We start from the raw sequence: 26,262 nt of genomic DNA, 5'->3' as shown, positions 1-26,262 counted from the left end.
ACCTCTGAGTGATATACTGCAGACTGCAGAATGGAGTATTCAGAAACATTAGCTATCATTCCCTCAACATTTACTCTACACACGATAAGTTTTTTTCTTCGAGCATCAGGCACATTTGAGATATCAGGGTGCTTACTCTGTCTCCTAATGTAGCATTTGAAAACACTGCAATAGAAAAATTGTGATTTCGCGGGGATCAATGGGGATGTATTTAGGAGATTTTTACTGTCTTCAACCCAGTGTGTTCTGGGTAAAGGATTAGACACTGTGCTGCCTTCAGGACCGAATGCAAACCAATTTGGTCTGGCAGCGCTCTGTTCATTACCCAATCAGGGGTTCACATCAGCGACTGGGTTGTGTCGTGGGCCGGGCCTGTGTCTGATCCGAGACCCCCTTAAACCCTCCCTTTTTTTTGGGCAAGTCCATATAACATTTATCAGTGACAATATAAAATCCTCACAGTGGTATGTGATTGTGAGGAGGCTGAGTCTCTAACTCAATGCTTTATCTCAGAGGGAGGAGGCGGGGCTTGACCTGTTTTTCTTTGTCGATGCGTTGCCATGGGAAACCACCGTCTCAGCCAATGAGAGGGTGTTTCTGGAGGAGGGCAGATGAAACAAAGCAGCAGTGCAGCTAGGACAAGGAGACAATGAGCCTGTCTGGCTCTGCTCAGAGACATACTGACTGAGGGATGCGTTCCAAACGGCACCCTATTCCCTATATAGTGCACTACCTTTAACCAGGGCCCATAGGGGATAGGGTGCCATTTGGGACACATGCATGGTCTGTGTGCCCCCCTGTTCATTGTCTCAGTTGTCAGGCAAAAACTGTGTTTGGTGTAGTAGTACACTCCCGTAGTCAATTAAAACATAATGTGTAGATTGTGGAGTTTTCGTAGTAAAGTGAACAGTGTGGAACAACCATTATTGGAGTTGCCAGTGCATGTCAATCTGTTGATTTGTTATTGTAATTCATGGGTGGATTTTAAATCGGCTTCATTTTTCAACACTGTACCTCTTAATAACACCTGGCCCCCTCAATAGCTAGACATATGGAATGATTCTCTAGGTTAGATTAGTAGTCAGTGTACATGTACAGTTTTTGCCTAGATGGATCCAAGTGGAATTCTTCTTGCTTTTGCCACATTTTTGCCTTCTGCCTTCTTTGTACTGGCCTCAGTAAAAATGTTCTGATTAAAATCATGTGCTTTGCATTTATAATCAATGACAGAGTGTGAAAATTAAAACTTTGAGGAAAATTCAATTGAAGCCAATTTGAGAAAAAAGACAAATGTTAGTGACGATTGGCTCAAAGTGACTGGCTCAAAGTGATTCATTTTTCCAAATTATATTAGCCTCAAAGAAGAGGACATTTGTAACCTTGATAGGCTGGACCTGGGTGTATTCACAAGTAACCAAATGGAATTAAACAGGCCGAAACAGAGAGGGACCAACCTGAATTTGTCAAATAAGAAACTCTCGTTTTTGTTGCAAAACATTTTGCTACAGTGTGCACTAATGAATACACCCATTATGTGTCACTATGGCATCAACTGTAGATCAATGTTGTCTGTATGAAAACAATACTATGTTATTGTGTTTCTTATTGAGTGTTATAGGCCATCTATGCACACACAATATTGAGCTCATATCTCAACCCTGAGCTCCTCCACTGTCTCAGCTTGGTACAGTTGTAGTCTATTCCCTACATAGTGCACTTCTTTTGAACAGGGCCCACAGCCCTACATAGTCCACTACTGTTGATCAGAGCCCTATGGACCCTGGTGAAAAGTATTGCACTTTAACATAGCATAGGGTGCCATTTGGGACGCGCACTTGGTCTGTGTGACCGATGAACCATTAAAGGAGGTATGCTGTTTTTTAAAGCCCTCATTGCCTCTCCTCCTCCAGTTATATTGGTGTATGCTTAAGGTAAATGTAGCCTAATTACTCACAAAGGGAATTGAGAAAGTGCCTAAACTCATCCACCCTGCGGAGGTGCTTTGACATCATATATTAAAGTGAGTGAGTCATCGTTGCTGTCTGTCTCTGAGGAAGGCACTTACTCCCCACAATAAACTGAACATGCGTAGTTATGGAGGAAAGGTTTTAGGTTTTAACGCAATAATTCATAGTGAAGGTCGTAAGCATAAAGAATGCCTTCAAAATGTATCAGAAACAGATTGGAGAGAAAGGGGGCCTCTCGAGTGGACACATGGTAACAGACAGTAACTGAGTCTCATACGGAGAGGATGGGCACATTCCCTCCGCCCTCTCCCTCACTCCTTACCCCCCTCTCTGTCAAGAACTTGTCCTGATGTCCTGTTGGTCCCTCCGCTCCCCAGCTTTCAGGCCCAGGATTAGTGAGGCAACCGATAGCTCTCCTAATGATTTACTTCAAACGCAGACGGCTGATGTTTGTGACACTCCGGTGACCGTTACCACATGTTTTGGTCCCCTTTCGAGAAGTAATGATGGTGGCGTCTTGCCATTAGGGGCGTCGTTATCGAGTAATGTCACTGCACACTCCTTTCTAAGACTTTAGAGCCGAAAGAGCCAATAGAGCCAATAATAATTAAACTGCTTTATTTGACAATGTGTTTTACATCAGTTTGAAGTATTTGCGGAAATGTTTTTCATGATTTGTCCCAATGGCACCCTGTTCCCTACATAGTGCACTGCAAAACGTGTAGGCAATGGGGTACCATTTGGGACACATTCCATAGTTATTCTGGTGAAGATGTAGTGTGTCATGGACAGGTTGTACCTGTGGAGTGCACTTCCTCTGTCTTCACGGTGCACCACAGGTCAGGATGAAGAATGCCTCTGGTGTTTTGATGGTTATCTGGGTTAGAAGGTGAGGACAACAGGGAGAATCTGACATCCAGAGCTGGGGTCCTCCCTCCCTCCTCTCCTTCTCTCTCTGGATCCCAGGACAGAGACGTATTTACAAGGCTCTGTGGGATTGGAGGGCCGCCTGCCTCCTCTGCCTGCCAGACTGCTTCACTCAACCGGGTTGGGCTATAGACAGGGGGAGGACAAGACACTAAGCTGAGAGGAATCAGCCTTTGTCAAGTTGACCTCAGCCATCTGACAGCCCATGTCAGGAACAGGCAGTAAGACGTCAGGTCAACTCCATGGGAGCGGAGGCAAACGGATTCATCCCATCTCTGTACGGCTGAGATAGCACTCCGCGTGGTCTACTCTGAATACTCTGGAATGTTCTTTGGAACGCGTGGTCGGTAAATCATGTTCCGTGAAGAGGCTGTGTCTCCTAGCCACAGCAGGCGATGGTGGACCTGTGCGCTTTGTTTTCTGAATCCTGCCACTTTTGGACATGCGGGACTCTAGCGGAGAGGGTTTCATAACACACCAGACGGCCGACCAGCTGAGCGAACAGAGAGTCCTGCAGGGAGAGAGAGAGAGAGAGAGAGAAATAGATCAGTGCTTTGTTGTTGTTCAATGCTCAAACAATGCGGGGGGACACGTCACCTTATCCAATCGGAATCGATAAGAAACGAGTACATACTTATTGATTTGGTGTGACTCATTGCTGGGTGGGTTTCTTGCTCATTGACGTTGCACATGCTATGCTCTGATTGGCTGCTCTATACTAGGCAAACCGCCAAATATTTTGGTCAGATTGTGCAGATATTGAGTTGGAATGCAGTGAGCTTTTTTCCTGTCTGTTTTGCCTCGTGATCATTTGCTGGCCTCCATCCATTTTTGGTTGATTCTGATCTCACAGATGGTCAGTTCCTTGCATCCATACCCCTGTCTATGAATTTCAGATTGGTTACATTTCTCCAGCCACCTTCTCCAGCTCTAGCTGTTTATCCCCCCTCATGTCCGCCCCTGCTCTTGACATTTCCTAAGTAAGTCTATGTAACACACTGTCATTGTTAGAATCTTAATATCACAAACAGAGTTTGGGTTGTAAGCAGTTTTAAGAGGTCACCCCCCCCACATCCACTCATTCACCGCCAGTCTTTCCCTGACAGTCAGCTTGGGCAGCTGACGATTGAAACTCGACCTAAACTATATCTAAACTAATTGCACATTTATAATAAATAGACAAAATACTAGATTAAATTGATAATAGTCTGATGGGTGAGAATATTATCAATTGATAAAAAAATGTATATGAAGAATCTGATGAAGAGCGCAGCTTGGAATTGACACAGAGAAAGTCTCCTACAGAGTCACAAGCGTGTAAGAAGTTTTGATGTCAATATTGTATCAGAAAGAGCAGATTCTGCAGTTTCTAAATCACTTAGTCAACTCTTAAAAATGGCCCCTTGAGCTCTATTTTAAAATCTAACTTCTGGACAGAATTACTGTGATTCCATGCACAACACTCAAAGCACAGTAATAATCTATTTAAACTCAAAATATGCCATGGCTCTACGCTGACATTTTTTACAATGATTACATGATGTGCTCCTAAGTAGAAATGTAGAAGCACACAAATACATCTAGGAGAACAAATACATCTAGGAGAGCAATGACTAAAAGTTAGTGAATAAAAGTGTCTGGGGGTGATCCATGCTCAATCAAGCACAATCATTAGGTCAGACAAATGTTCTGTCTGCCCTTTAAGGGACGGAGCGTTACCGTGGTAACTTGGGCACTGGCTTGTCTGTGATGAAAAAAAAATCAAGACAGTTTCATCGAACTCAAATGAACATTGAAAACAACCTACTGTAGCACGTGAACAAAACGATGTAACAAGAAACACGAGGACAAATTTACACTTTATAGTAGCCTTTCTTTCAATTTGACCAACTTCTACATGTGGGCTTTGGATTTATTTTTTGGTTTATGTTCCCAAATGCTCTGCGTGACCACCCCGCTCGCTTGGCTAGTGAAATATACATTCTTATCCCCCAATGACAAAATATATCCGCATTTGGCAGGTGTTCATTTCCAACCCTGGTCATGACTGATAGTCATGATACACTATATATACAAAAGTATGTGGACCCCTTCAAATGAGTGGATTCGGCTATTTCAGCCACACCCATTGCTGACAGGTGCATAAAATCGAGCACACAGCCATGCAATCTCCATAGACAAACATTGACAGTAGAATGGCCCTTGGTTTCAGATGATTTTGTGCCCAATAGAAATGAATGGTGTATCATGTATTGTGTCATTTTGGAGTCACTTTTATTGTAAATAAGCTTATGATATGTTACTAAACACTTCTACGTTAATGTAGATGCTACCATGATTACGGATAGTCCTGAATGAATCGTGAATAATGATGAGTGAGAAAGTTACAGACGCAGAAATATCATACTCCAAGACATGCATTATATTAACGGGGGGAAGTTAGCATTTTTTGGGGGTGTGATATTTGTTCGTCTGTAACTTTCTCAGTCCATTATTCCCTATCCGTAATCACGGTAGCGTCCAAAATAATCTGAAACACAACCAAAACAAGCAGCAAATGCATCCAACATCATTTTGTGCTAGGAATATGGGACCAAATATTAAGCTTTTGACTACTTTAAAACACATAGTGAATTTGCCCAAATATTTTTGGTCACCTAAAATGACATTTTATGACATTTTATGAAATGTTTTGCTCATTTTTAGCCCTACCAGATCACTGTCCCTTGGCCTCTAAGGGAAAATATACTTAGATGCTTTTGCTCATTATGGATAGCGCTTTACTGACAGAATACCATCTGTCTCTAGTGCAAAGGTCAACGGTGAAGGTCAAATTGACTTAAAAGTTTACTTCAGATCAGTGTTGCTCAGCCTCTGAAAATCCTAGGGAAATGATAATTATATCTATGCGATCAGCATGGTTGCACCATTCGTGTGGAGAACGCTTTGTTTCTAGGACAAACTGTTTTAGAAGTTTGAGACACATACTTAGGAAAGGAGATGAAGAATCATAGTGAAAAAATTACGTCAAGTAGTATTTTAGTAATTTCAAGCATAAGGGTTCATGGGTTAAGGGTTAACGAATTTTAACACTTGATTTGTGGTGTTTTTAGTGGTTTTTCATTTGTGCACATACTGTAACATAAACTATTGAAAATACTATTGTGTTCTTTGAAATAAATTGTTATTTCGTATTCTGTCACCTAAGACGTTCATAAACACAACCAAATTAGATGGTTTTTTTTTTTTGCGGTAGCGTATATCAAAAGTATTTATTAGAATGTTGACGTCCAAAAGACTAGCGTTACGCACTTGATAAGACGTTGGTAGACATAAACTCAAACACCTTGTGGGGTGGGGGGGGGTGCAGTTGTTTTCCCATATCACGCTGTGGTGTAGTGTGGAGAATGGTCTTCATCCTCCAGCTCGTTGTGCTGCTGTTGCGTTGTGATCAATGTCCTTGCCTCGCCTCTCCCCCTGTGTTTTTGTGCGATCAGGAGAGGAAAGTGGCCAGGCACGGTTGTGAATACCAAGTCTGTATGCAGTTTGAAGTCAATGAGAGGGAAAGAGCGGTAGAAACCTACGGTAATAGCTTTGTAATAGTCCTAAATGGTGCTCTGTGATTCGGGAAACATTCTCTTGAATGCAAATGAACCTATTTTCGATGCTCATATACCATGCAGGACTTTAACAACGATATTACAGGTATGTGATTACAGAAGATGAAAAAGAATCAGCTAGGCCTAAAAAAAAATATAGCATAGAGTACTGGAACATACCATTATGTTTGTTCTCTTTTTTTAAATCGTCATTTATCCCTGTTCTAATGACATGTCATTGGCTTAGAAAACTTTGTGAGAACTTTGTGAAGAAAAAGTTCTCAGGGTCTGGGAAAAACATTGAGGAGAAGGGCACTCTTGTCTTTGTGTTATCTATCATCATCATCAGACTGTAGTTATGTGTTCCTTTTATTTCAGGAATGTACATCACTTAGTGAGATTACAGAGATGAAAGCTGATTAGCTGAATCTTGTCCTGATTGGCTGAATCTTGTCCTGATCTGACTCTCTTCCTCCTCTCCAGGGTCCTTCAGAAACGATGGGATTAAGGCGTCTGATGTCCTGCCTGTGCTGAAAGAGAAAGTGGCCTTTGTGTCAGGTGAGTGTGTGCCTGCGTCGCCTATTCCCTAGCCCTGTCGGCCCTGTTCCAAAGTAGTGCACTACTGGGTACTGTTTGGGTTGCAACAGTGACGCTTCAGTTTGACGAATCCACTATGGGAAATCATGAAGATGTTTTATTTTCTGGCCGGCAGTGTTCATGGCAGACAAATGCTGAGGAAATTCCCATGACAAGTATGATTTAGTAGCACATGACAAGTATGATTTAGTAGCACATGACAAGTATGATTTAGTAGCACATGACAAGCATGTAGGCGTTTAACCATCGGCACAACAACAACAACTTTCACGTGCGGGAAAGAGAGTTTCTTTCTCATTGAACAAGTTTAGGTAGGTCCCTCCCCGTTTCGGTTGTTTTGCTTCTGTTTAGTTACTAGGGAATCCTTTTGTCTATTTGATCCAATTAATTAACATGAAGCAACAGCACAGGGTACATCAGGACATGTGATTGGCCATTAGTTCAGACAGGTCATAACTTCGCTAATACTTCCTTACGGATCATAGTGGCTGTTCAGAGACTTAAATGAGAGATCACTCATTCTGCGGAAGGGAGCGGGTCAGTTGCACACAACTGAATGCAATCAAACAAAATGTTTCTTTCCACCTTTAACCCCAACCACTCTGAATCAAAGATGGGCAGGGGGGTTGTTGGGGGTTAACTGCCTTGCGGAACACCTTTCCAGCTCTGGGATTGGATCTAGCAACCTTTCAGTTACTGGCGCAACGCTCTAACCACTAGGCTACCTGCCACCCCATGATATCCTGTTGTAGCAGAGTACCTTACATTGAGTCACAACCTCTACATGGGCTGTCAGGTTTGGTTTCCAGTACTGTTGATGTAAGGCTGGGGACCCCTATGGGCTCTGGTCCAAAGTAGTGCACTATATAGGGAATACGGGTTCCATTTGGGACATACTGGATGTCAGTACAAGGACACATCACATTCCCCTCCCCTAGACCTTACTGTAGCTTTGATGATGATGTCACCCTGGTCATTTCTACTGTACAGGACATTCTCGTTACAGAGTTCAACAGTACAGTGTGCAGACCTGGGTTCAAATACTATTCAAAATCTGTCAAATACTTTTAGCGGTTGCTTTAGCATGGCTGCAGGGCCAGATGGGTGGGGTTTGCAATTCTGTAGGTGTTCTATTGGCTCTATTGTGGTAGGTAAGCTCAATCAAAGACAGCAACATTTGAAATTATTTAAAATAGTGTTTATACCCAGGTTTGGACAGTCGAGATAAACATTTCCATGACCTCAATGCTCATTAATACAATGCTGCTGGTCAGAATCCCTCTAAGTTCATTGCAGCCAGCCAGTGTGGCTAAAACATATTTTTTTGCCTTTTGTTTCATACTGGTGAAGAAAGCTGACTGGGAACGGGAGCTGACTAGAACTCTGTTCTAAAAACAAGTTCAACGCCATGTGGAATAGAAAGAATCAGAATAATAATCTAAGGCCGTTGTTAACTCAAGGCATTCTTTGAGCTGTAAAGACGAGCTACAGATATTGGGGAGGCAGGTAGCCTGGTGGTTATAGCGTTGGACTAGTAACTGTAAGGTTGCAAGATCGAATCCCTGAGCCGACAAGGTAAAACTATGTCGTCCTGCCCCTGAACAAGGCAGTAAACCCACTGTTCGAAGGCCGTCATTGAAAATAATCATTTGTTCTTAACTGACTTGCCTGGTAAAATAAAATACAGAACCAGTCAAAAGTTTGGACACACCAACTCATTCAAGGGTTTTTCTTTATTTTTACTATTTTCTACATTGTAGAATAATAGTGAAGACATCAAAACTATGATATAACATATATGGAATCCTGTAGTAACCAAAAAAGTGATAAACAAATGAAAATATGTTTTATATTTGAGATTCTTCAAAGTAGTCACCCTTTGCCTTGATGACAGCTTTGCACACTCTTGGCATTCTCTCAACCAGCTTCATGAGGTAGTCACCTGAAATGCATTTAAAATAACAGGTGTGCCTTGTTAAAAGTTAATTTGTGGAATTTATTTCCTTCTTATTGCGTTTGAGCCAATCAGTTGTGACAAGTTAGGGGTGGAATACAGAAGATAGCCCTATTTGGTAATATACCAAGTCCATATTATGTCAAGAACAGCTCAAGTAAGCAAAGAGAAACGAAAGTCCAGTCGCAAAAACCATCAAGCGCTATGATGAAACTGGCTTTCATGAGGACAGCCACAGGAAAGGAAGACCCAGAGTTACCTCTTCTGCAGAGGATAAGTTCATTATAGTCAACTGCACCTCAGATTGCAGCCCAAATAAATGCTTCACAGAGTTCAAGTAACAGACACATTTCAACATCAACTGTTCAGAGGAGACTGCGTGAATCAGGCCTTCATGGTCGAATTGCTGCAAATGAACCACTACTAAAGGATACCAATAAGAAGAAGAGACTTGCTTGGCCCAAGAAACACGAGCAATGGACATTAGACCGTTGGAAATCTGTCCTTTGGTTTGATGAGAAGGTGAACGGATGATCTCTGCATATGTGGTTCTTACCGTGAAGCATGGAGGAGGTGTGATGGTGTGGGTGTGCTTTGCTGGTGACACTGTCAGTGATTTATTTAGAATTCAAGGCACACTTAACCAGCATGGCTACCACAGCATTCTGTAGCGATACGCCATCCCATCTGGTTGGTGCGTAGTGGGACTATCAATTGTTTTTCAAAAGGACAATGACCCCAAACACACCTCCCGGCTGTGTAAGGGGTATTTGACCAAGAAGGAGAGTGATGGTGCTGCATCAGATGACCTGGCCTCCACAATCACCCGACCTCAAACCAATTGAGATGGTTTGGGATGAGTTGGACCTGAGAGTGAAGGAAAAGCAGCCAACAAGTGCTCAGCATATGTGGGAACTCCTTCAAGACTGTTGGAAAAGCATTCCAGGTGAAGCTGGTTGAGAGAATGCCAAGAGTGTGCAAAGCTGTCATCAAGGCAAAGGGTGGCTACTTTGAAGAATCTAAAATATATTTTGATTTGTTGAATACTTTTTTGGTTATTACATCATTCCAAATGTGTTAGTTCATAGTTTTGATGTCTTCACTATTATTCAACAGGCTTGTCATTCGGAATCATTGAGAAAACCCAGCAAGAGCCCCTTCTACACGCTCACCGTATGGAAACAAGTGGTGTGTTTTTGAGAAGTGGTGTGAACAAAAACAGATATTTTCTCACCAAGGCTCTGTAGGCCAGATTGTATGCATATTACAGGACATTTTGGACAGAGGAAAGGTCGTTCTCCACTGTTAAGGTCTATTTAGAAGCATTGTCGGCCTGTCATATGGGCTTCAACAATAACACAGTAAGGAAACATCCTCTGATATCTTGTCTTATGAAGGAAGCGCGTTACGTACGCTCAGTTTCCAAGCCTTTAGCCCCATCTTGGGACCTGTCTATTGCTCTGGAGGCAGTTTCACTTCTGCCGGAAAGCGAGCAGATGAAATATCTCTCCTTTACTGATTGCCCTTACATCCGCAAAGCGAGTGAGTGAGCTGCACGCACCGTCAGTCCACCATTCGTGCCCACAGTTTGCCCTGGGGTTACTGAAGGTAACATTGTTAGGTAACGTTGTTGCCCCGCCTTTATGCCTCAGGTCAGCAGCAATTACAAGAGTACATGGCTTTTCACCTTCCGCCCCTCACTTCTACGAAAGGAGAGCGTCTCCACCGTTTATCTCCAGTGCATCCTTTGCACATCTACTTGGATAGAACGAAAGCATGGCGAAATAACTCTTCGTGCCTTGGGCGCCCCCCTGCAAGTGTGGGCTCCTCTTTCGTCAACGGCTATCCCATTGGATAGGCTATTACAGTATATTGGCTTATAATAGCAAGGATTTACCGCCCCCCGTAGGGTCTGAGGGCTCATTCCACCAGAGGTATGGCTACCTCTTGGGCACTGTTCAAAGCCATCTCTTTGCAAGAGATTTTCAATGCGGCGTGTTGGGCCACCCCTCATACATTAATGAGGTCTTAATGACTGGTTGTCACTGCACCTTCCTCAGAGCCTCTGAGGGGTGATGCTGTTGGGACTACCCTGGCTTTGGAGAGCATGTCTGCGATACGGGAGTTGGCCATATCCCATAAGTGAGACATTGAAATTAGTATTCGAAATAGAACCTAGGGTTACTTGCGTAACCCCGGTTCTATGAGAATATATGAGTGAAATGTTTCACTGCTCGCACGAGCCCAAGGAAGAGAACCGTGCTTGAGAATGACCAGAGGATGTGCGAGTGGCGCCTTATAAGGAGGGAAGGGACTCACCTTGTTCGCCACTCGACCTGTCTGTCTCCAACAGATCTTGTGTGATTGGTGTGATCTTGTGTGATTCCACAAGTGAGACATCTCACTCATACATTCTCATATAACTGGGGTTATGCCAGTGACACTCATTTTTTCTCCCGTAAATATATAGAGGTTCCCCCAGCAGCAGTAGAGTAATGTTGGCCTTATCTCTGTGACGAGGCCCAGTGTGTGGTGCAGACACACACACACACACACATACACGCTGAGGGGGGGACCTTGAGGATGAAAGACTGGTGGACATTTGTCAGAGAGGGGAGGGGGAGGCACGGGGGAGTTCCGCCATCCGAGGGGGTTGGTTCTCCCAAAAAATGTCAACAAAGATCTGTCACCAACAAAATCCCACCTGGACAAGGCCCTCCATGCCCTTCCTCTGGGGCGTTGTTGCTGCCTTGCCTCCCTGTCTCCCTTGCTGTTGCCAAGTCCCATGAGCACCAGGGATAAACAAATGTACTTCCCCCTCAAACAGGTCATGCATCCCTCTAGACATGGGATGCGTCCCAAATGACACCATATTCCCTATTACAGTGCACTACTTTTGACCATGGGCTCTGGTCAAAAGTAGTACAAGAAATAGGGTGCCATTTGGGATAAAGACCTAGTAAATGAGAGACATGAAGACAGACCCTTTCTACTCCCATTATATACAATGTCTTACCGTAATTGATGTACACGGGAACTTTGAGAGAATACTGAGAATCGCAGCGTGAAGCTTTAGTACCATATGGGCCCTTGTCAAAGTAGTGCACTCTATAGGGAATAGGGTGCCATTTGGAGCGGAACCCTGATGTGCACTTAAAGCTCTATCTATTTCTGACATACTGCTCTCAAAAATAAGGAGATTTCCACTGTCTGTGTTCCTACAGGAGGTCGTGATAAGAGAGGTGGCCCCATACTGACCTTCCCTGCCAGAAGCAACCATGATAGAATAAAACACGAGGAGCTGCGACAGCTGGTGACGTACCTCTCCACTGTGCCCAGGTAAGAACAGTGGAGATGTATCTGATTTATGATCCGCTTTTTGCTTTTTAGATCACATTGATTAAGATTGAAGCAGTTTAGCATTTTTCAATCTTGTTCTGGAGTCAACTCTGCAGAATGGTCACTAGCTGGCACAGCCAAAAAGTCATCAAATCTGATTTTAAACCTAACCCTAACTGTAACCACACTGCTAACCCTAACTTTAAATTAAAACCAAAAAAGCACATTCTTACAATATAGCCCATTTTGACTTTGCGGCTGGCATATCTAAAGGGGAATCACGTAGTTTTGCCTCCAGGACAAGACTCATGACAATAAACGTCAACCTGCAAGATTACATGGACAGATGGGACCTGATCCTAGATCAGCACTCCTACTCTGAGACGCTTGACACATACGGTCCCTGGACTCATTTCATAATCATACTAATGTAAACATGACTTAATGTATGTGGCTAGCAGGAGAAACATGCCGTCGACATGTATGCTGACACACGGCATACACATTAGAGCGTACTTCAACACGGTTCATTCTGTTTTGTTGTCGTAAGAAGATGGTCATCCATGTCGTGGTGTACAGTGCGTTCGGAAAGTATTTCCGATCCCTAACTTTTTTCCATATTTTGTTATGTTACAGCCTTATTCTAAAATGGATAAACAATTGTCATTTTTCTCGTCAATCTACAGAAAATACCCCATAATGACAAAGCAAAAACATGTTTAGACATTTTTGCAAATGTATTTAAAAAATAATTTAACGGACATTTCACATTTACATAAATATACAGATCCTTTACTCAGTACTTTGTTGAAGCACCTTTGGCAGCGATTACAGCCTCGATTTTTCTGTATTTGGGGAGTTTCTCCCATTCTTTTCTGCAGATCCTCTCAAGCTCTGTCAAGTTGGATGGGGATCGTCACTGCACAGCTATTTTCAGGTCTCTCCAGAGATGTTCGATCGGGTTCAAGTCCCGGCTCTGGCTGGGCCACTCAAGGAGATTCAGAGACTTGTTCCGAACCCACTCCTGCGTTTTTTTTGGCTATGTGCTTATGGTCATTGTCCTGTTGGAAGTTGAACCTTCACCCCAGTCTGATGTCCTGAGTGCTCTGTAGCAGGTTTTCATCAAGGATCTCTCTGCACATTGCGCCATTCATCTTTCCCTCATTCCTGACTAGTCTTCCAGTCCCTGCCGCTGAAACACATCCCCACATCATTATGCTGCCACCACCGTGCTTCACCGTAGTGATGGTGCCATGTTTCCTCCAGATGTGGCGCTTGGCATTCAGGCCAAAAAGTTCAATCTTGTTTCTCATGGTCTGAGTCATTTAGGTGCCTTTTGGCAAACTCATGTGCCTTTTTTTACTGATGAATGGCTTCCGTCTGGCCACTTTACCATAAAGGCCTGATTGGTGGAGTGCTACAGAGACGGTTGTTCTTCAAGAAGGTTCTCCCATCTCCACAGAGAAACTCTGGAGCTCTGTCAGAGTGACCATCGGGTTCTTGGTCACCTCTCTGACCAAGGCCATTCTCCCCCGTTTGCTCAGTTTTTCCAGGTGGCCAGCTCTAGGACGAATCTTGGTGGTTCCAAATGTATTCCATTTAAGAATGATGGAGGCCACTGTGTTCTTAGGGACCTTCAGTGATGCAGACATTTTTTTATAACCTTCCCCAGATCTGTGCCTCGACACAATCCTGTCTCAGAGCTCTAAGGACAATTCCTTCGATCTCGTGGCTTGGTTTTTGCTCTGACATGCACTGTCAACTGTGGGACCTTATACAGACAAGTGTGTGCCTTTCCGAATCATGACCAATCAATTGAATTTACCCTAGGTGGGCTCCAATCAAGTTGTAGAAACATCTCAAGGATGATCAATGGAAACAGGATGCACCTGAGCTCAATTTTGAATCTCATAGCAAAGGGTCTGAATACTTATGTAAATAAGGTGTTTGCAAAAATTTCTAAAAACCTGTTTTTGCTTTGTCATTATGGGGTATTGTGTGTAGATTGATGAGGGGAATTAAAAAATACATATATTTTAGAAAAAGGCTGTAACGTAACAAAATGTTGAAAAAGTCAAGGGGTCTAAACGCCTTTCAAATGCACTGTATATCATGAAATGTAGACATTATGTGATTGAATATTCTTAGATTTTGTGTGTCGAGCCAAGTGTCCCTTTTGTGATTGTAATTCTAGTAGGACAAATGTGAAAATGCTCCCACAGAAGGATGTATGTAAATTGTATCTATAATTTCCATACATCTTTCTGTGGGAGCATTTAAAAAAAATTCTCGACACAGAAATTACAATCACAAAAGGAACACTTGGCATGACATACACAATCTAAGAATATTGTAGACATTTGTAATTCTCATAGTACATTTTTTTTTAAATGCTTCCACAGAAAGATGAATGGAAATTATAGATACAATTTACATACTACATACTTTTGTATATATAGTGCATAGTGTGTTTGACTATTTCACCCACAGCCGTTGCTGACAGGTGAATAGAATCGAGCACACAGCCATGTAATCTCCATAGACAAACATTGGTAGTAGAATGGCCTTTCTGAAGAGCTCCGATAAGTCAGTTTGTCAAATTTCTGCCCTGCTAGAGCTGCCCCAGTCAAATGTAAGTGCTAGGAGCAACAACGGCTCAGCCGCTAAGTGGTAGGCCACACAAGCTCATAGAACGGGACCGCTGAGTGCTGAAACACGTAGTGCGTAAAAAATCATCTGTCCTCGGTTGCAACACTCACTAGCGAGTTCCAAATATATTCTGGAAGCAACGTCAGCACAATAACTATTCATTGGTCACTTCATGAAGTGGGTTTCCATGGCAGAGGAGCCACACAAAAGCCTAAGATCACCATGCGTCGGCTGGAGTGGTGTAAAGTTTGCCCCATTGGACTCTGGAGCAGTGGAAACGTGTTCTCTGGAGTGATGAATCACGCTTTACCATCTGGCAGTCCGACGGACAAATCTGGGTTTGGAGGATGCCAGGAGAACGCTACCTACCCCAATGCATAGGGCCAACTGTAAAGTTTGGTGGGGGAGGAATAATGGTCTGGGGCTGTTTTTCATGGTTCGGGCTAGGCCCCTTAGTTCCAGTGAAGGGACATTTTAATGCTACAGCATACAATGACATTCTATACGATTCTGTGCTTACAACTTTGTGGCAACAGTTTGGGGAACGCCCTTTCCTGTTTCAGCAGGACAATGCCCCCGTGCACAAATCAAGGTCCATACAGAAATGGGTTGTTGAGATTGGTGTGGAAGAACTTGACTGGCCTGCACAGAGCCCTAACCTCAACCCCATCGAACACCTTTGGGATGAATTGGAACGTTGACTGTGAGCCAGGCCTAATCGCCCAAAATCGGTGCCTGACCTCACTAATGCTCTTGTTGCTGAATGGAAGCAAGTCCCCGCAGCAATGTTTCCAACATCTAGTGGAAAGCCTTCCCAGAAGAGTGGAGGCTGTTGTAGCAGCAAAGGAGGGAGCAGCTCCATATTAATGCCCAGGATTTTGGAATGAGATTTTCGACGAGCCCATGCTTTTGATTGTGTAGTGTACTACTAACAGCCATTTCAATAGGAAGACGGAGAACCATATATGATTTTCCACTTTTATTATTTGTTTCTGGTATGTGAGATGTGAGGGCATAGAGATCCTATAATTCACTAGCTGACTAACTAGCTAACATATATACTGTGCAGATTGGCTTATATCAACACATGTATTGTTTGATACAGTATTTTACCATATTTGATCAGAATGAAAGTTATCCTAACCAAGGTGGTGGATTAATTAGTCATATTGCTAGGATGCCAATGTCAAAATCTAGTGTTCTATTTAATTATATGCGTGAGGGCCCATCTTCTGTCTGTCACAGAGGAGGCTTTCAGAAAGCCAACCTCTTGGCCAAACCCAGTACACGCATGCACACACACACACACACACACACACACACACACACACACACACACACACACACACACACACACACACACACACGTCTTTCAGAAAGCCAACCTCTTGGCCAAACCCAGTTGCACTATTAACTAATCCATCCATAATAGAGCTGTTACTCTCAGTCTTTTTTTCACTCCCTTCCACCTCTGCTCAGGCTGTGTTTGGCTAATGTAGCGTATGTATACAAATGATGCAACCCAAATAGCACTCTATTCCCTATATCAGTGGTTCCCAACTCCAGTCCTCGAGGACCTCCAACAGCACAGTTTTTGTTGTAGCCCCAGACATAAAACACCTGATTCAACTCATTGAGGGCCTGATAATTAGTTGACAGTTTGAAGCTACAATAAAAATGTGTACTGTTGGGGGTACTCGAGGACTAGAGTTGGGAACCACTGCCGTACTTTTGACTAGGGCCCATAGGGCTGTGGTCAAATGTAGTGCACTATATGTTGAATAGGGTGCCGTTTAGGACTCACCCATTTGGTGTATGGACTAGTGTGGAGTGGAGTCTCATGAAAGCATCTGGCTGTGAGCCCATCCTTGAGGCTACAGTGGGCTAATGTAAACAGTGAGCCCAGGATTTTCGGGGGCTCCCTCTCTCCCTCTCACCAAGCCTTTTTAGTTTTTCCAGGAGGGCCATTAGAGAGACTCCCTGAAGAAAAGCCGCAGGAATGATTTATGACAGTTTGCTAGAACAGCTGCTCTGTTTCCTTACCTGCCTTAGTACGTTAAACCTATCTGTACATTGCAGATCGGATTTCTCTCTTCGATGCACACTAGGCTTGCATCTCAAATGGCACCCTATTCCCTACACTTAAAAAATAAAGGTTCAGGTTGGAACCAAATAATGTTTTTCCGAGCGATGCCATAGGGGAAACATTTTAGGTTCTCTGAAGAACCTTCAATGGGATGGTTCTTTGATTACAATTACAATTTAGCAAATTAACATTGGAGTGATAGATGTGTAGATGATGATGTGCAAGTAGAGATACTGGTGTGCAAAAGAGCGGAAAAGTAAATAAAAACAATATGGGGATGAGGTAGGTAGATTGGATGGGCTAATTACTGATGGGCTATGTACAGCTGCAGCAATCGGTTAGCTGCTCGGATAGCTGATGTTTAAAGTTAGTGAGGGAAATATAAGTCTCCAGCTTCAGATGGGCCTCAGGATCTCGTCACGGTATTTCTGTGCGTTCAATTGCCATCGATAAAATGCAGTTGTGTTCGTTGTCAGTAGCTTATGCCTGCCCATACCAAAAGCCCACCGCCAACATGAGGCACTCTTTTTTTTCAGCTCATGAAACATGGAACCAACACTTTACATGTTGCGTTTATATTTTTGTTCAGTGTAAGTTTAGAAAAATGTATGTTATTAATATTTGAGTAGCATAAGATGAATGAATAAGTTAATGTACATGCAGAAAGATAGATATTGAAATAAACAATAAATAACACTGGGGTTGTTTTACACCAAATTAGTCTTAAATGAACTATTTTTAGTGTTCATTTAACTCATAAATCAACATTAGAAATGGTACCCTGAAAAATTTTCGCCAATTTAACATTTGCCAATTTTCTGTATGAAAGGGGCTCATCTACAGGCTTCCACACATTTCACAAACCTTTTAGAAATACTGTGGATGCCACGTCTGATGCCACACCATTCTTTATCTGGCAAGTGTTCTCAAAGGAACCTTAAGAGCTGTCTCCCAGTCCCTGCCGCTGAAAAACATCCCCACAGCATGATGCTGCCACCACCATGCTTCACCGTAGGGACATGACGCTGGGCATTCAGGCCAAAGAGTTCGGTCTTGGTTCCATCAGACCAGAAAATCTTGTTTCTCATGGTCGGAGAGTCCCTTAGGTGCCTTTTGGCAAACTCCAAGCGGGCTGTCATGTGCTTTTTACTGAGGAGCAGCTTCCGTCTGTCCACATAAAAGGCCTGCTTGGTGGAGTGCTGCAGAGATGTTTTGGTACCCTTCCCCAGATCTGTGCCTCGACACAATCCTGTCTCGGAGCTCTACGGATATTTTCTTCGACCTCGTGGCTTGGTTTTTCCTCTGACATGCACTGTCAACTGTGGGACCTTATATAGACGGGCCAAATCAAGGATGATCAATGGAAGCAGAATCTACAGGAGCTCAATGTCGAGTCTCAAATCAAAGGGTCTGAATACTTACGTAAATAAGGTGTTTCTGTTTTTCTTTTTTTTATATACATTTGCAAAAATGTCTAAAAACCTGTTTTCGCTTTGTCATTATGGGGTATTGTGTGTAGATTGATGAGGGAGAACATCTATTTAATCAATTTTAGAATAAGGCTGTAACGTAACAAAATGTGGAACAAGTCAAGGCGTCTGAATACTTTCCGAAGGCACCGATGTGTTTCACTAGCTTGGTCTTATATCTGTCAGAGCCTGGGCCATGGTTCCAAATATGCTGAAAATGTTCACACTCAGTTCGTGGCATCGTGTGTGTGTGTGTGTGTGTGTGTGTGTGTGTGTGTGTGTGTGTGTGTGTGTGTGTGTGTGTGTTTTTCTTGCGTTATCTAAACACTTTCCCCCTATTTCCCCGGGCTGATCCTCGTGGCCACGCTGTTAACTGCAGTGGAAAATGTTTGTGCGCGCGTGTGTGTGCCTGTGCATGTGTGCCTGTTCGTGTGTATGCATACGTGTGTGCGCAAGTGTGTATGGTGTGTGTGCGCACATGGGTTTGTGTGTGTGTGTGTGTGTGTGTGTGGGTTTCGGGTGCTGTCAGCCAGGCGGAGTGACGGGGCTGCACTGAGTGCGTTCAGCCATTGATCAGGCCTGGCAGTGGACCTATGAAGTCAGCTTCAAAGCCTCTCTGTGTGACCTGCTTAATGAGAGTTTAGACAGTGAGCCCGGCCTGAGAGCCAGGGAGAGTCCCCCTAACTCCCCTCCAACTGACCCACCACCATTACCAACACATGTCGGGAATGGAAAAGGATAAGGTAATTACAGAGCAGAGAGAAGGAAGTGGGGCGTGGCCACATGGCGTACTTCTAGAGCCGCGCTGTCAACCGTTGAGCAATGAGAGCCTCTCTCCAGACTCTTTTGTGGTTTTCTGTTTCTCTCTCTCAAGTAGCTTTACGTCTTTCTCGGTCTCTCTTTTCACCGGAGAGGCTGAATAAATTCACGCAGACATTTCGGTGTCAACCTTTTGTCGGTGTGTGCTTTCTTTAAAGACGCTGAAAATGGTTTCATAATGAGTTGTGTGACTGTGACCGTCAGGAATTGTATTAAGAACTGTGTTAATATCTCCATGTTTCAAGCAAACCACCACAGTCCCTGTGACCAAGAAAGCGAAGGTAACCTGCCTAAATGACTGCTGCCCCGTAGCACTCTCGTCGGTAGCCATGAAGTGCTTTGAAAGGCTGGACATGGCTCACATCAGCACCATCATCCCGGGAAACACTAGACCCACTGAGCGGTGTCTGAGGAAGGCCCCAAAAATTCTCAAAGACTCCAGTCACCCAACTCATAGACTGTTCTCTCTGTTACCGCATGGCAAGCGGTACCTAAAGGCTTCTTAACAGCTTCTACCCCCAAGCCATAAGACTGCTCAACAATTAATAAAATAGCCACCTCCCTCTTTGTTTTTACACTCTGTGTATTATCTATGTATAGTCACTTTACCCCTACCTAGGTGTACAAGTTACCTCGACTAACCTGCACCCTCGTAAACTGACTCGGTACCGGTACCCCCTGTACATAGCATCGTTATTGTTATTTTATTGCATTAACTTTTTATTTCATTTTTTACTTTAGTTTATTTTGTAAATATTTTCTTAACTATATTTCTTGAACTGCATTGTTAGTTAAGGCATCCCAAGTGGCGCAGCGGCCTAATGCACTGCATCGGGGTGCTAGAGGTGTCACTACAGACCCGAGTTTGATCCCGGGCTGTATCACAACCGGTGTGATTGGGGGACCCACAATTGGCCCAGCGTTGTCCGGGTTATGGGAAGGTTTGGCAGGGGGGGGCGTGCGCTGTGCGCGTGCGCCGTCGTGCATAAATTTATTTTATCCCCCACACCAAACGCGATCATGACACGCAGGTTAACATATCAAAACAAACTCTGAACCAATTACATTAATATGGGGACAGGTCAAAATGCATTAAACATTTATGGCAATTTAGCTAGTTAGCTTGCACTTGCTAGCTAATTTGTCCTATTTAGCTAGCTTGCTGTTGCTAACTAATTTATCCTGGGATATAAACATTGAGTTGTTATTTTACCTGAAATGCACAAGGTCCTCTACTCCGACAATTAATCCACACATAAAATGGTCAACCAAATCGTTTCTAGTCATCTCTCCCCCTTCTAGGCTTTTTCTTCTCTGGACTTTATATTGCGATGGGAACTTTCATAAATTAGGTGCATCACCGCCACCAATCTCGTTCGTCTTTCAGTCACCCACGTGAGTATAACCATTCAGGAGATGGCTTCTATAAACCAATGAGGAGACGGGAGAGGCAGGACTTGCAGCGCGATCTGCGTCACAAATAGAACTGACTTCTATTTTATCGCTTGGCAACGCAGACGTTCGTTGTGGGTGCAGTGTGGGTGCAATAATTGAATAATATAGATTTCAAAATTTATTTTGCAACGCGCGGGCGGTGTGGTCAGCCTGTTACAAGTAGTCCGTCATTGTAAATAATAATTTGTTCTTAACTGACTTACCTAGTTAAATAAATGTTAAATTAAATCAAATCAAAAGGGCTTGTAAGTAAGCATTTCACAGTAAGGTCTACACGTGTTGTATTTGAAGCATCTGACAAATAAAATGTGATTTGATACTGTAGCTCCAGATCACAGCATCCCAGTCAGTGCCTGTTGCTTCCTTTCCCGTTTCTGTCAATGCTATTGATCCCATCCCACCAGTACCACCATCCACCCAACCTATCCCCCACTCCCCAACCTCTACCCAGCCATTTGTTGGAATTCCCTCTCTGCGTCCAGAAAATGTTAATTCTCTCTATTTGTAATTCTTGGATATGTGTTTGCAGTGATAGCTACTGTGATATTTCAGCAACAGTCTCCGTTTGTATTGAGCTCATTGGAATTAGCTGAGCTTGCATGGGTGAGGGAAACCACACACTGAGACAATGATGTCATAACCACTTCAACATGTTTCCTTAATTTGAAAGTGAACGAGCAAGTCGACGTCTGTATGTCCCAAATGGGACCCTATTTTCTATATAGTGCACTACGTTTGACCTGGGCCCATTGTGCTCTATAAAGGGAGTAGGGTTCCATTTAGGACACATTCCAAGTCGATAAATGCTGCTGTTCATTGACAATCAGTGTGGCAAAGCCAAAGGTCACGGGCTACATATCCATTGACATTTCAGCCTACAGTACCTGGAAATTAAAGTAGTGTTTTCACATAGCACCTCATCTACTCAATACAAAGGAGAAATTCATCTAACCAGTATCACTTCTCTTTTCTACTAGTAGGATGTGTGTGACTGTGTCAAGGCTGTTTTCCTGTTGTCCTTGGCCCATTGAGAAGAGAAAATGGCAGGAAACAAGGCGGCCTAATAGACTGCTGTTGTTACAAATGTGTTGGCTTGCGTCTCAATTGGCACCCTATTCCCTATGTAGTGCACTACCTTTCGCCAGAGTCCTATGGGCCCTGGTCAAAAGTAGTGCACTATATAGGGAAAAGGGAGCCAATTGGGATGCAGACATTGTCTCCTGTGCTTCCCCAGTCTTCCTGCACAAAGCGATGCGGAGGATCATATTAATTGCAGAAGTAGCGGAGGCTGGAGGAGGAGGGCCTGTGGCGGGCCAAAGCAATTAGAGGTTATTTTTATCTTCTTCCAATCGCGTTAAAGTGCTTTCGGAGCATCAGGCCTAAGAATAGAGCGTTAATAGCATTACAGCCTCATAACCTGTTCGAAAAGTGGGGCCCTCCATTTTGCGGGGTTGAAATTGAAACAAGACTCTCAACAAATAAGCCTGTTACATCGAAAGAGGACATGCCCAGGAAGAGAGAAGAGGTTTGTGTGTGATATGCTATCGTTTGTATGATAATCTAAAACGACAGAGCGTAATGTCGATGACAGGCTCGTCAGAAAGTAGAATCGCGCGAGGGATCGTACCACACCGAAGGTAGAAGCAGTGCGTTAGCTGGAAACAACTCCAATTGAACAGCGCTTGTCATTTAGTCACAGCAGTTACACAGTTCCAGTGGTGTAATGGCTTTAGCACCGTGCCTGGCTGACAGGCCAGGGGAGTCTAAATTGGCAGAGGGATATTAAGTAGGGAGTGGATGGTTGGATGGTGGTGTTGGATGGCGTGACGTCGCCCGCACCAGCTCAAGCAAACTCTATGGGAGTGGATGTGATTGTACAGGGAATGCTGGGTACTAGCGGTTGGTTATCTCTCTCTCTCTCTTTTGTTTCTCTCTCTCTCTCTCTCTCTCTCTCTCTCTTCCTGTCTCTTTTTCACTCACCCCCCCTCTCTCTTTCTCGCCCCTCCTCTCTCTGTTTCTCTCTCACTATCCCTCTCTCCTCTCTCTCGAATGGTCCTTTCATCTCCTCTATCTCCCAGTGAGGATGTGTGCAAGCGAGGCTTCACGGTCATCATTGATATGCGCGGCTCCAAGTGGGACCTGATCAAGCCTCTGCTGAAGACCCTGCAGGAAGCCTTCCCCGCCGAGATCTGCGTGGCGCTGATCATCAAACCCGACAACTTCTGGCAGAAGCAGAAGACCAACTTTGGCAGTGCCAAGTTCACATTTGAGGTAAGCCTCTCGCTCGGCATCGCTCAGCATGGGCGCAAACAGAACCCTATTTTGGTTGGAATGTCTACCTACTGCCCTGAACTATTTTATGTTTCTTCAGTACAGATGTTTTCTCTAGTCAGCATGCCGGTGTCGATTATTACGATAAACGAGTCGTTTTGATGTCGCATTTCAGCCAGAGTTGAATAGCACATTATTTTAAAGTCTAATCAATCACAGGACTATCAGCGATACTCAACAACAGCCGCTAATGTCTCTGAATATGTCTCTAAAGCCGGACAGGAAGCACAGAGCTGTGTTTTCAGAAGGACCGGTGAGAAATGATTATTTCCTCCCCGCGATTTCCCCATCTTCTCTGCCTGTAGGGCTTTAGCAGAGGTCAGCCATGAGTAGTATGCTAGGTAGTGTGAGGTTATGTTTACACCCCTCGGTCCTCCCCTCTCTCATTCGTTCCCTCCACAGTGAACATGTAGTGCTAATAAGAAACAGAATGGCTTTGTTCCAAATGTCACCCTATTCCCTACATAGAGCCTGGGCCTTGTTTGCCATATAAGGAATAGAGTACTATTTTGGACGCGTCCAATGAAACTTGTACCCGGTTTGGGGGTAACATAACGAGAGCCTCTCGATTGTGTGCTGTTGACAGACTAGCATGGTGTCAGTGGAGGGCCTGACTAAGTTGGTGGACCCGTCCCAGTTGACGGACGACTTTGAGGGCTCTCTGGAGTACAACCACGAGGAGTGGATGGATCTGCGCGTGGCCCTGGAGGAGTTCATGGGCTCGGCCGTGCACCTCCTCTCCCGCCTGGAGGACCTCCAGGAGCTGCTGGCCAAGAAGGAGTTCCCGGTGGACGTGGAGGGCTCCCGGCGGCTCATCGACGAGCACACGCAGCTCAAAAAGAAGGTGATGAAGGCTCCCGTGGAGGAGCTGGACAGGGAGGGCCAGAGGCTACTTCAGTGTATCCGGTCTAGTGATGGTTTTTCTGGGAGGAACTGCATCTCGGGCAGCGCCGACTTCCAGAGCGTGGTGCCTAAGATCGCCAGCCTGCTGGACAAGCTGCACTCGACCAGACAGCACCTGCACCAGATGTGGCACGTCCGCAAGCTCAAACTGGACCAGTGTTTCCAGCTTCGCCTCTTTGAGCAGGACGCAGAGAAGGTGAGTAACCAAAGCCCACAGAGGGGCCAGAAACAACCATCACAATAACAACTGTTAAGCTGAGTTGATCTGTGTATATGTGTATTTTGTATTTAATATGCCAAGGCAGCAGCTACTCTTCCTGGGGTCCAGCGAAATTAAGGCAGTTATACCATTTTAAAAACATTAGAATACATTCACAGATTTCACAACACCCTGTGTGTCCTAACAGAATAAAAAGAATAAACCCGCATCACATTAAAGACACTCTGTTGATTTGACCTCGCAGGGCGTTTTAGTAAGACCAAACTTATTGCCACACATGTGCCTTGTGTATAGTAAGGCAGACAAACGTTGACAAGGAATTTATATTAAAAAGGTTGCAAACCGATTGAGAGGTTTTGGCATATAAATATCCCAGAGTCTTGTCCTCAAATATTTATCCTAGAGGCGCATCGTGAATGTCCTCAGTACGGGAACCAATAACAAACTTTGGGCTCGATGTGATGTGAGGCCTAGGCAGCGCCCCAAATGGCACCCGGTCCCCTATATAGTGTACTAAAGTAGTGCACTATGTAGGGAATAGGGTGCCATTTTACACGTCACATTTCTCGGTTTATATGGAGGGCCTAAATACATAGAAAACTCTGCCATTTGTTTGTATTTACTGGAAACACATATTAAATGGGATATAATATGCTTTTACAATGATACGTGCTTTTATAATGTATTATGGAAGCAGAGCGGCTCAGTACATCATTCCCTGAGATGGTATTTGGGGGAATAAACATGTATTTTGCCCACTTTTCCAAGTCACAAAATTTTTCTAAGTGGGTTTTTAGAGATGACAAAATGATTTATTCTCATCTACGCACTCATCTCCCTTGACAATGTCAATAACCCAAAGGTACATGTAATAATTACATGTGATTCTTTTTGGTTCTCTGAAAAGCTTCCAGGCTTTTAAAGGAAAACCTCATATACCCCAAATACCCCAACACTCATTAGGAATGACACAACAACAACCTCACGTTAAGACCTATACAACTCTGGCAAGGTCAGAGACACAGGCGGGTCTCTAAGAAAAGGTGATAGTATTTCGATGACGAAGATGATACCATATGATTCCCGAACAATATTCTACATTGCCAGGTCATTTCCTGCTTCGTCAAGGCAACCAGACAAATAAACTAAAGTAGAACTGCCACACAGCTAGTGTTTACAGAGAGGAAGAAAAATTATATTATTCCCATATAACCGTGCAATATTCTCTCCAATCCCTCAAGCCAACACTCCCCCCAATAAACCCTACAATGATGAAGATGCCTTCATTTGGATAAGTGCAGTCAATCCCTTCCCTAATGATCGTGGAGCCCCATAGGGCCTCTGATTAGGACAGGCCCAGATAATGATTAATTTCCCTGGGGACAATGCCAATTAAGGCATGGCACACGTACAGTGTATGTCCCTCCCTGTGTCCTCTCCAATTGGATGGCGATTTACTAACAACGTGTTATAACGACACAGTCCAATCCGAATCATGATAGATTCAACAATTCAGGTACTGGTCATTTTGTAAACTCAGAAATCACATATTGGACTATTTTGATTCTGGTCCGACCAAGCACTTGGACAATCGTAGTAGCGTTCGGGGTTGCACGCCGCTACGTTAGTATTCGGAGCGGAGATTCAAAAGACGAAACACATTTGTTTTACGTGACTCTTTTTGAAGCTCGAACATAAGAAGGCTATTCTTTTTTTGTTGTTGTACAATGCTTGGCCGAACCGAACGTGTCCGCGTGTAACCCCTGTAGAGACAGTTCATATCTGTGGGGATTAGGACCAAAGGGAACAGTAACAGACAGAAGGCCTCATTTCACTGAGGGAAGGGAGGGTGGGGGAGGGGGGAGGGAGGGAGGGAGGGAGGGAGGGAGAGAGGGAGGGAGGGAGGGAGGGAGAGAGGGAGGGAGGGAGGGAGGGAGGGAGGGAGGG

The 26,262-nt window shown here is 44.1% G+C and overlaps 1 protein-coding gene across 2 annotated transcripts in view; it reads left to right on the top strand.

The window, feature by feature from the left end:
• The window catches only part of LOC112234140 (kalirin-like), a 263,265-nt gene that overhangs the window by 94,825 nt on the left and 142,178 nt on the right, over positions 1 to 26,262 (top strand). For both annotated transcript variants that reach the window (XM_024402137.2, XM_024402136.2), the window contains exons 2-5: positions 6,977 to 7,051; positions 12,269 to 12,383; positions 22,940 to 23,132; positions 23,779 to 24,291. In XM_024402137.2, coding sequence (XP_024257905.1) covers positions 6,977 to 7,051; positions 12,269 to 12,383; positions 22,940 to 23,132; positions 23,779 to 24,291 — 896 coding nt within the window. The remainder of the gene's footprint in view (positions 1 to 6,976; positions 7,052 to 12,268; positions 12,384 to 22,939; positions 23,133 to 23,778; positions 24,292 to 26,262) is intronic.

Source organism: Oncorhynchus tshawytscha, linkage group LG03 (genome assembly GCF_018296145.1).
Source record: "Oncorhynchus tshawytscha isolate Ot180627B linkage group LG03, Otsh_v2.0, whole genome shotgun sequence".
Classification (NCBI taxonomy): domain Eukaryota; kingdom Metazoa; phylum Chordata; class Actinopteri; order Salmoniformes; family Salmonidae; genus Oncorhynchus; species Oncorhynchus tshawytscha.
Note: the sequence above shows the minus strand (reverse complement) of the source record. Positions and strands in the feature narration are given on the sequence as shown.